This window comes from Abramis brama, assembly GCF_963993115.1.
Source record: "Abramis brama genome assembly, chromosome: 4".
NCBI classification, from domain to species: domain Eukaryota; kingdom Metazoa; phylum Chordata; class Actinopteri; order Cypriniformes; family Leuciscidae; genus Abramis; species Abramis brama.
The window spans coordinates 7,121,679-7,133,206 of NC_139966.1; the positions used below are offsets into that span (position 1 = coordinate 7,121,679).

At 37.7% G+C, this 11,528-nt stretch overlaps 2 protein-coding genes across 2 annotated transcripts in view; both read right to left on the reverse strand.

The window, feature by feature from the left end:
* The window catches only part of LOC311081606 (NLR family CARD domain-containing protein 3-like), a 54,884-nt gene extending 50,427 nt beyond the window's left edge, over positions 1-4,457 (reverse strand). Inside the window, exons 1-2 of the mRNA XM_084112171.1 lie at positions 2,824-4,457; positions 2,396-2,569 (exon numbers count right to left, since the gene is read on the reverse strand). Coding sequence (XP_083968297.1) covers positions 2,396-2,569; positions 2,824-4,346 — 1,697 coding nt within the window. The 5' untranslated portion in view covers positions 4,347-4,457. The remainder of the gene's footprint in view (positions 1-2,395; positions 2,570-2,823) is intronic.
* Positions 3,102-9,153, reverse strand: LOC311081625 (uncharacterized protein). The gene is made up of 4 exons (XM_084112206.1): positions 9,074-9,153; positions 7,109-7,393; positions 6,683-6,775; positions 3,102-4,612 (listed from the first exon to the last, which is right to left on the reverse strand). Exons 2-4 carry the CDS (start codon positions 7,374-7,376, stop codon positions 4,467-4,469), a joined length of 507 nt encoding a protein of 168 aa, XP_083968332.1. The 5' UTR covers positions 7,377-7,393; positions 9,074-9,153; the 3' UTR covers positions 3,102-4,466.
* Positions 9,154-11,528: the final 2,375 nt, after the last annotated feature.

Here is an 11,528-nt window from a genome sequence, read left to right on the forward strand (position 1 = left end):
AAAAAAATTGGAACTTGCATGCGGTTTAATATTTTCGAGTCAATTGATTTCACCTACCAATCATATGAAAGGAACGCAGCTCTTACTAACGTTACAAGCCTATCACAAGCAGAGCAGGGCGGGGCCTGGCAAGTGTGATTGAGATTTATACGTCACGTTAGCGTTGTCGGTGAAAGGAGCGCTAGTTCATGAAGCTTGGGGATGATGTCCTACCCACGGGCGTAATTTCCTATGGGGACACTTTCTAAAATCCCGTTGTCCCCCCCACCCCCACTCAAATTCGTTTGTTATGATGTTTAACTGCACGCCGTCATTGCCACGGAGGAGCAGGACCGAGCCTGTGTAAAATAGCTCACTGAATGTTCTAATGAGCAAGTAGCGGTTGCGGCACAGACAGCGATGAAACGCCAGAAACAACAACAGGTAACGTTACGTGACTTTAATGTCATCATGGATGAAAAGAAAGAAAGGAGATGTGAGTTGGTTGACTCAGTAAATTAGCTCAGGTCAGGATAATCATATGTTCTGTCTACACCTGTTGATAACTGAGCTAACGTTAACATACACTGCTGCTTGGTAACTTCAGACTTGGCTAAATATTTAATTTTAATATTTAATTAAATATTCTGTAGCTTAAAAAAAAAACAAAAAACAAAAAAACATTCTGTGTAGGCCTACCATGAAAACGAGTCCACTTTAAACCGCAGCATTTTCTGTCAGCAATGTATGACAAGTAGCCTAACGTTAGTGCTGTCAACGGAAACGCATGCGATTAATCTTTGTCCAGCTTTGACGTGTTAAAATATTTATCGCAGCGTCCGTTCTTTATGTCATCCTTTGGGTTATATGATCATGCTCTCCTTCACACAAATGTTTTAAACTATCAATGCGCGAGAAGACAAAAGAGAACGCGCTGTCAGTGAATGTCCTCCTGAAACACACACACACACACAGAAAGACGCGCGCCAGTATCGCAGTCGGCAGCGCGCCATCGAGTTCTCTTTCTCGCTTAAACGAACCAACACACACATTTATGCCAAAATGTCAGTTTTGTCGAGTATCTTCACAAGAACAGTCAAGTGAATTAAATGCAATCTTAAATTGAAGTAAAGAGTAGAGAATGAGATGCGTGAGATCCTATCAGCAGCGGCGGGTATTAAAGTGACAGCAATTCTCTCTGTTAGTAAAGTTAACCAAAGAACAATGGGAACAGAGAAAATTACTAACTGCTCAACGCTTAAGGATTAATCTATTTTTCATTTATAATTTATGCAGTGCGGACTGTTTTATAAACGTATTCAATTTCTATATAATTCACATCGGTTAGACAGGTAAGGTACAAGTAAATATGACATTTATTATGGGTTTAAGTGAGGATTGTTTTAAGTTCACTTACAAGTTGTTATTTTTTTTAAGCCTAATAAATGTTTCAAATTTTGGAAAAATAAATTTTCATCGAGACATAAGTAGCTATATCAGTGATACTGGTCTTCATTCATAAAAATATGCCATTAACATGCTTGAAAATAAATGGTGCCAATGAATCCCCCCCCCCCCCCCCCCCCCCCCCCCCCCCCACACCACACACACACACACACACAAAAAAAATTTCAGGCTCAGAATTTTTTTTCACTTTAACCCCTGTGGCCTATTAATATGTTGAGACCAACCTCTCCAGTCTTTGGTAAATGCCTCCAGTGAATTTATTTGCTCTATGTGATTTTCTGACATTTGATTTTGTTGTCCTCAAATTTTCTCTTTGACATTTTTAGATATTTTTATTTGACCTTTTTGGGAAATGCTCACCCTCTTGGCTCACCCTCTTATCATTAGCCTTCTACATTCAGCCCTCACAGCCTAGTTCTAACCTTGGTCCTTACAGTCAGAATGTATATGAATACATCACAACCTTCACAATTTGATATTCATACTAAGCCATATCTTGTTCTCCCAACAATGCATTGTTAGTATTAGTAATTTAAAAAATCCCAACCAACTGATAAGTAACTCTGTTTCAGTTAATCGCAATTTGGTGTGTGGTGTTAATTTTGAACCCTGGCTGAGATGCTAACTGTGTCCTGTGCACAGCCACTAGATGGCGCTGCTAGCTTGTTCAGTGCTGTCAGAAGCAAATCATGCATGAAATAGAAGCATTTTACAGTTTTAGTAACTGTTGCAAATTCTTCATACAGTCCATTCCCTTCCCCTCACCCCAAACAATATTTTTTCATAAATTTATGCAGTCCATGTGGGTCATACATCTGTAAAAACATGGAAAAATATCACATTCCTGCAAATGTTTTGTCTCGTGCGGGTGCTAAGCGGCCGCTTACCTCACTTATTGGTTAAGTCAGCCTCTGATTACAGCATAGTTTATTATTTTAAAACCATTCACCTCAGTATCTCCAGCTGACAGTTGACACTCTTCAGTCCATCAGAAAGAAGCTTCACTCCAGAATCCTTCAGGTCATTGTTACTCAGGTCCAGCTCTCTCAGAAAGGAGTTTGAGGATTGTAGAGCTGAAGATAAACTCTCACAGGACTGAGCTTTGAGATTACAGCTGTGTAGCCTGTGTAGAGAAAGAGCAGTAGTAATGCTTATTAGTGTTTATAATATGGAGCTTGAAAAAACCTTTAACTGTAGTGAATTAAGCAAAGCTAAAACAATTATCTCTTCATAAAACATCAAACCAGCATTTATTTTCACACACAATACATTTATTCATTTTTCTGAACATTCCAGGCCAGCAAGTCACTCATTTCAAATGAAGGCAATTACAGAAGACTAACAGTGTTTATAAATTAATGTAAAGGAGACTCTTACAGTGCTCTTCTGGTGTTTTTGATCACTGGCAGCAGTCTCACCAGCGCTTCATCAGATCTTCTGTATTTCTGCAGTTCAAACTTCTCTTGAGTCTCTTCTGACATCAGGAGCACAAACACCAGACCAGACCACTGTGCAGAGGAGAGATTCTGTGCTGAAAGTTTTCCTGAGCTCAGATTCTTCTGGATTTCCTCCACAAAGTTATCTTTCAATTCACTCAGACAGTGGAAGAGATTGATGGTCTTCTCTACTGATTCCTCCTTCTCTATTTTCTTTTTGATATAGTTAACAGTGTTTTTCATGCCCTCTGTTCTGAGTTCCAGTCCTGGCAGTAATCGCTTCAGGTCACTCTGATTGGACTCTAGACCCAGGAGGAACCGAAGGAAAAGGTCCAGGTGTCCGTTCTTACTCTGTAAAGCCTTCTTGACTGCAGCATTATGAAGCTGAAACAGTGGCTTTTTGGACAGTTTCCATGTCAGTTTTTCTCTCCAGGATTGAAGAAATAGGTCAGCTTTCTCATCTTTGCCCATCATAAACACATAAAGAGCAGCAAGGAATTCCTGGACGCTGAGATGTACGAAGCTATAAATGTTTCTTGTTGAATCCTTTTCCTCCTGAAACATTCGAGTGCATAACCCAGAGTACAACGACCCTTCACTGACATCTAGTCCACATTCCTCAAGATCTTCTTTGTAGAAAATCAGGTTTCCTTTCTCCAGCTGTTGAAAGGCCAGTTTCCCAAGCTTCAGAATAATCTGATCAAAAGACTCTGCATTGGAATTAGGTTCAGGCTCAGCACAGTATTTTTCTTTCATCTGTTGCTGCTGAGAAATTAAGAAGCTTGTGTACATCCCTGTGAGAGTTGTGGGAGTTTTGTCATTACACTTTCGAGCCAGTAGAGGCTGAAGAACAATGAGAGAGATCCAGCAGAAGACGGGGATGTGGCACATGATGTAAAGACTTCTGGATTTCTTGATGTGACTGATGAGGTTTCCAGCAACCTCAGGACTGCTGTTATTGATGAAGTATTGCTCTTTCTGCTCATCGTTAAATCCTCGCACCTCTGTCACTTGATCAATGTAGTTTCGGGGTATCAGACTGGCTGCTGCTGGTCTGGATGTGATCCAGATGAGAGCAGAGGAAACCAGGTGTCTTTTGAAAAGGTTTATTATTATCTGACTCACAGTCGTTTTTTCATTTACATTTGTAAATCTGCCACCCTGTTTAAAGCTCAAAGGGAAGCGACATTCATCCAGTCCATCAAAAATGAACAAGACTTTACCATCACCTTGAGGAAGAGAAGGCAGTTCTTTAGGATCGCTAAAGAAGTGTTCATGAAGCAGTCCCATGAGACTGCAGTTCTCTGTAATAAGGTTTAGCTCACGGAATGGCAGAGGAAAAATGAAGGTTATTTCCTGATTTTCTTTTCCTTCAACCCAGTCAAGGATGAATTTATTGACAGAGACAGTTTTTCCCACTCCTGCGATCCCCATCGTCAGTACTTTTTTGTTTCGTTTAAACATGTCATTACACTTGATTGCCGTCTCCTTGGCAGTCAATCGGTTGTGATTTGATTCGATCTGTATCACTTCATGGTCGTTCACTCTTCCTCCAGTCTCATTTCCCACCACATATAAATCATTTTAAATATCGTTCAGGTATTCCTTATGACCCGTCTCTGAATTACCAACTAATATCCGCTCGTAGTCCTGTTTTAATTTGTTCTTCAGTCTGCGGCTTGTCTCTGTGTAATCATGATGTGTAGCTCCTCTATCGTCTGCAGTTGAGCCTTTAAGAAAGAGGGGAAAAGACAGCAAAAATTTATTGTGTTTTTCATAAATTCCTGCTTCTACTATATTCAAATGAATCACACTCTTACTACAATAGTGTTTACATGCACATACATCTTACACTGATTATGCTGAAGTTGACAACATAAATGATGGAAATGCCTTGATTAATACTTGAATGCAATTGGAATTGGATTTATCAGATTGACACTATTGGACTCGGAATAGTTCACTTAAAAATGAAAATTCAGTCATCATTTACTCACCCTCAATTTGTTTCAAGCCTGTATGAATGTATTGTAAGAACTGATTTTCCTGCTAAGACAAAACTCACCCTGCAATAAAGCAATAAAATGCACCCTGAACAGAAGATCGAGAGCACAGGACATTGTCTTGTCCAAACTTATCTCCTTGTTTATATAAGCATCCCCCCTCTCCTTCCTCAAGTCACTAAAAGTTCACTGAGATTGTCTATATCACATATGATGTATCTTGTGAATATATTGTTTTTCCTTTTCATGTTTGGTGTAATTTTAAATGCCCTAGTGCGACTGGTAAAATGGTCTTAATTTCATTGCAGTCATTGGTATTATGAGAAAGATTGAACACTTTAGAGAATTCTGTTCTCCTCTTTGGGTGATGTCTCTTCAAGACATCTCCCCTCTCCCCAGAAACCAGGTGCTACCCCCTGGGGTACATGAATTGACCCAAAACAACTCTTTTCTTGTTCTGGTCTGGGTATTTAAGGGCAAGTTACAGAGCAGTCTTGGGGACCCTTTAACCAGGAACAACTCCCATTGGAAAACACTCACACACCACTGTATGTCTCTGTCAGGAATGCATTATTTACTCAAAGATTACTCTAAAATTAAGCAATGTCATGTATTTATTATTTCTGAATTGGCTTTTAATCATTTACTTGTGTAGTTGGCATGATACATTTTTACCTGACAAATAAAATGTTATATTTGAATTATTCTGCATTATTCTGAAATCATTATTTTAGTAGATTATGAGGAGGCTGGTGCTCCTGCAGCTCTGTGTCCAGGATAGGTCAAACTAAAGGCACATATGAACGGAGCAGTAGGCACGTCATCTGAAGACATTTTCATTTCTGCCTATCACTGACTTGGCAAGTTGTACGGAAGTGGCTAAATAAACTACACTTTTTTTGTATGCTTGAGCAGTAGGCAACCGACTTAAGAGGTATTAGCAAACCCTACACCCTCTGACCAAGATCAGAATGGCGAGGCTGTGTCCGTGAAATCCACGTAAACCCGGGGCGTGTGACTCTGTGCGGCATCGGGTCCCTTAATGAATGAATGAATAATTGAAAGTATGGGATACTCAGAATAATCAAAAATCTAAAATTAATTCTTAATCAATATTTGACTATTTTCTAATCAGAAACACGATCTAAATTTGATTAGCATTTGAAATTGGAGACAGATTAAGCGTTGAGATGAAGTAATACTGAAACTAAATTCCAGTAAATTAAGTGAACTTCACTGGAGCGCTGAAAAGACATACACGCATTATCCCTTCCCCCATACCATTGGATTTCCGTTGCTGGGCCAATGGGTGGCATTTACAGTATTTTTTTCTACTATGGAAGTCAATGGGGCCGATCAACTGTTTGGTTACTGACATTTTTCAAAATATCTTCCTTTGTGTTAAGCAGAAGAAATAAATTCATACAGGTTTGAAAGTAAATGACAGAATTATCCTTTTTAAGTAATCTATTCCTTTAAGGCCATGCTGACCAAATAATTAAAAGATTTTTGATCAAACCATTGACATCTAGCACACCAAACAAGACATGAGACTGTATATTAGGGTTAGGTTGGGGTTATTGCAATGACCCTGCGTATGTAGAAGTTGCTTGTAGAAGTTTTATTTCAGGGTTTAAGACTCTTTTAAACCATTTAACCATTCGTAAAAATGACTTATGTCTAATCTGTTCTAATAAATGTATTTGTATAAGATCTGCTGCTGTTCTTCTTGGCCCTGTAATTGTTGCTTGCTGTTATATTTTCTCTTGTTTCCATGTACAGACAGTGATTATTTACCTCTGATCTCTTCTGAATGAGCTCCAACAGCGGCAGACGTCTTCATATTGCCTTCAGCCTGACTTGAATGTGTGTGAGAGAGAGGATCACTCACTTGGAAACATAAGTCACACAAGAGCAAAGTTTAAGTCAAACCATTACATTGGTAAACAATCACATTACAGTCAGAGGCCCGGTTTCACAGACAGGGCTTAGACTAAGCCAGGATTAGACCATAGATCAATTAGGACATTTAAGTAATTTTTATAAACATGCTTAGAAAAAAACATTACCGATGTGCATCTTAAAACTAAAAAGGCACTGATATATTTTTAAGATCAGTCAGTGCAAGTTTATTTCAGTGGAAACAGCTCAGACTTACATTTTAGTCTAGGACTAGACTTAAGCCCTGTCTGTGAAACCAGGGGAGAGTGAATTAAATGTTACCTTGCTTGTGTTTGTCCTCCATCTGATCAGCCAGATTATTCTGGTTCATCTTCCTCAGGATCTTCACTGTGATCTTCACAGTTTCTTCTGGCCCAAAACATGCTACCATCTTATCCACTGTGTCTAAGATATCTGCTTTCTCCATTTCAGACTTTGATATACACTCATGATCTTTCTCTAAGTGCCACTTAAAATTCTTCTGTTCAGCTTCTACCAGTTCATTCAGTGATTTTTCAAGCAGATCTTCAACTTTAACAGATGCCATCATCCTTCACAGATTCACAGCTGTAGGATAAAAAGAAAAAGATCTGAAGTAGTTTCACTCTTAACATGTTGACATAAGCGCTCAAATGTTATTTGGATTATGAAATGAAGCTGTGATCGGATCAGGACTCTCATCCAAACTCATCTGTTAAAGGGGTCCTATAATGCTCCTTTATGCATGGCATCTATCTGAAACATGCTGGCAATGAATACCCTAGCAACAAAATATTTAGCACAAGCTTCACCCTGTAATTTCCAAACGTCATTGTGAAAATCTATTTCTTTACCACCTCATATTCTGTTTTTAATTTTTCCCTTTTACACCTTTGCCATTTGTTGTCTCAACATTAAGGCAGTCTATGCTCTAGTACTGTTACTCTAAACGAGTTATCTGACAGGTTTATCATTTTGATACTAGAATTAGTTGATTTCTTCGATGATGCATCATACTACATTAGTTAAGCAGTGAGTAATGTTGTTGTACAGGAAACATAGTTTAGATTGTTGAATGGCAGGGCTGTCCTTCACCAGATTACACAAACGTCTCATTAAAATGTCTACCAAACTATAAAACTGATCTGCAAAAACCATAAACACTGGTTTACTGGGATCGGCCCCCAGCAGCGAACCATCGAAATTTCGAAACATTTGGAAACAGTTGTGACGTAACAAAGCCTTTTTTTACCTAATTCACGTGACGAAAGCGGCCATCACTAGTGAAGACAAACATTTGATTGAACAAGATCCAAACTGGAGTATAAAGTCACTATCTCGGTGCTCTTTGATGCGGGATAGTTCAACTTGCAAAAATCATATTAGGCAAAGGCACTCGAGAATTTAGAAAAACTAAAAGCCTTTATTCATTGCTATAACATTTTTATGAACATTCATATATCCACACAGCAAGAGTGTGTGAGGATCGCATGCCAAGGCCATGGAGAGGAGTGAGAGGAGTTAGTTTTAACCACAGAGGAATGTGAATGCAATCTAGCATAGTTTCCACTGATGCATATGTTGACTGAAGTATTCTCTTTAAGGAATGAGGATTGTGCAGCATGAGATATACATTCAATTTTAAACATGAACATGTTTCTCTACCTTGTAAAGTATAATGTAAGTTCCTTTGATCAGCATATAAATGCCCAACCTTTGTGTATTGATGAATGAAGACCATCTCTCCAGTAAATAGTTTTTCTCTGCTATGTCTTGACATATAATAATAAATAAGAGATCTCATGGCATCTCATGGTGTTTGCTTCTGTGATTCGGGGAGAAAAGCTTACTTACAAGTCTAGACTAGTGCCAGTGCTGCCAACTCTCAGACATTCAGTGCGAGACTCACGCTATTGACACTGTTCTCACACTTACTCACGTTACACAACCATATTCTCACGCAGTGAAAACTCACAGAGCAAAGACACTAACACCGACAGACAAGACAGAGCAGATTACTTTGATATGAAAAAGTCTCAGCTTTCAAATTACATTTTTTTTTTTTAACAAATTCAAACAATAAATACCGCTCTATAATTCTCACACCAAGCTAAACTCAAAAGTTGGCAGCACTGCTAGTGCTAAGCAATAATTTTTTTTTAGAAACAATGTGTCAATGCTGTTTATTAAGTCTAGATCAATGTGAATGGATACATGACACCTTTAAATCTATATCTATCAGTATTTTATAAAATAGTATTTACTAACCATGAATAATCACGATGTGGTGTTGCTTGTTCCTCCACTGAACTTGAACTCCTTTCAGTTCTGCATTTTCATAAAGGACTGTGGAGTTGTTTTCTTCAGAACTCAAACTTGTTAAACCAGAACTTTTTCAGAAAACTAACAGAACCAGTTTTTCAACAGGAGTTGTGACTTTTTGTCTTTAACCCCCTGAGGTCGACAATCGCGCCGGCGCGATAGGCTCGCTTTTTTTCAGTTCAGTTCAAAAGAAATTAATTTTGCTCTGTTGACTTTGATATTACAAGCAAGTTTCATACATCAATCGATTCTGTTAAATGTGTATTATTTTTGTGTATATTCACAATAAAAACAAAGTGTTGTGCTTTTTGCCAAATAAAGAAAAATAAACGTGATGCGAGTTCTGCCTTCTCTCTGTCAGTAAAATCCATTCTGAAACGCGTCCGAAAATGAACTGTAACTCAGCGAATACTCAGTCAAACAGGCATGCAGACACACAGGCATGAAGCTTGAATTCTCTTCTTTTAAATGAGGTAATTTATATAAAAAACAAATATTCTCATCTTGTGAAATCTGTATTAAAAGAGAGCGATTCCAGTCGAGCTAATTAGAGCTCATTCAAATGTAATGTGAACCCGCCCACGGAGAGCGCGTGCTATTCACACGCAAATTACTGAGGCAAACCTGCGAACGCCCCCATATCAGCTCGAGAAAACACAAGTTTAATCATATCATTGTAGCCTACGTGTTTACACCATCTGGCAGCGATGTGAGGAATAATAATAATGGAGAATCTACCTCAGTGCGGGTATTGCGAGGAGCGAGGATCCGACTGAGTGAGGAAAACTGTAGTAAGTTTTTTTTAGCGCAATTTTCCACCGGACAAAATTGCGATTGTTAACTCATGATTTCTGTTCTGTCTGTGCGCACCAATCTTGCACTTCTATCTACTCCTCAACCAGACCACCTAGAGACTTCGGGTTTTCGGCATTATGTTAAGGAAGGTCTAATCTCGGGAACGCACAAAAAAAATCCAGGAAAAGATTTACTATCTCTTAGTGTTGTGATCCCATGAGGTCAGAAAATTGCGCTAAAACACTCACTGAGTTTTTATTACTTGTTTTCTTCTCAAGTTAATCGCGTTTCCGTGTGAATGAATGAACAGCAGCCGCAGAGATGCGCGCTGTTTACCACAGCTCGCAAAAAGACAGTTTAATTTAAATCGCCTTTCTGTGTGTGTGTGAATGAATGATGATGTTTTAGCAAACTGTATTGCTATACTGAGATGAGTAAAAATCGACTGAAATATGTTGAAATAAAATGTAGGCTATTTGTATAAGCAACATATTAAACTGCAAATTAACATTTATATGCCCTAATATTTCTTAAAAACAATGTTACAGTCAGTGTGTGAATGAATGTTTCGGTTTTAGCAAACTGTATTGCTATACTGAGTAAAAATCGACTGAAATATGTTGAAATAAAATGTATTTGTATAAGCAACGTATTAAACTGCAAATTAACATTTATATTTCTTATAATAAAAATGAAAGACATATGTTAAGTCATATGAAAGACAACATTTCGTTGATTAGTTTTGGATAGATTATACATTTTTACTGTAAAATATCTGCCACCTCAAATAAGCTTTTGTTTGACAATTTTTGCTCATATGTTAAATATAGTATGTTTTTTAAAAAATAAAGTAATCAAATAATCAATCAAATCCTTAACTTTTAAATATGTATGATAAAATGTATACTTTAGTTTTTACAAAGAAAGATTACACTTGAATTGTTGTTGTAATTGTAACCTTTTTAATAAAAAAAAAAGATATTTACAAGGTAGATGTAAACAAACTATTAAAAGGTAAATATAAGCCTTTTCTTTAAATCATTTTTATTGTGTTTTATTAGTGACAAATTTGGGGAGAGGATAAATATTCCAAAACTGAAAATACAGTATGAGAATTAACTGCACAATTACTAGACATGTTTTCCTTGGATATTATAGGCCAAATTGCAAGCACAATTTGTGGAAAAATAAAAAAGAATTGAGATGCTTCCAACTGTTGCTCTTGCATTCTTGTGGCTCAGTGACTCAACTCAATGAATGGCTCATTAAGTATGCGGGCCCCATTGTCTCCTCAGGTGTGAACCACTAAATATGCATGATCGTTGACGCCCACTCGAATATTGCCTTTCCAAACAGAAAGTGCTTTGCAAAATTCAAATCAATGTATTGTGTTATGTGAATGATTAGGCAGGGTGATTTTAACATCATTTTGAAGAAAAAACACTAGGCGATGACATCCATTAGACAAAAGTCTTATTGGCACATATTTAGTATGTGTTTTGTGGTCTTATTTCAGAAACTTTAGTTTTTAGTTTTTTCAATAACCACGCATAAACATTATTCTCTCAAAAATGCAGACATGTACATTCTTGTTGCTCACATATTA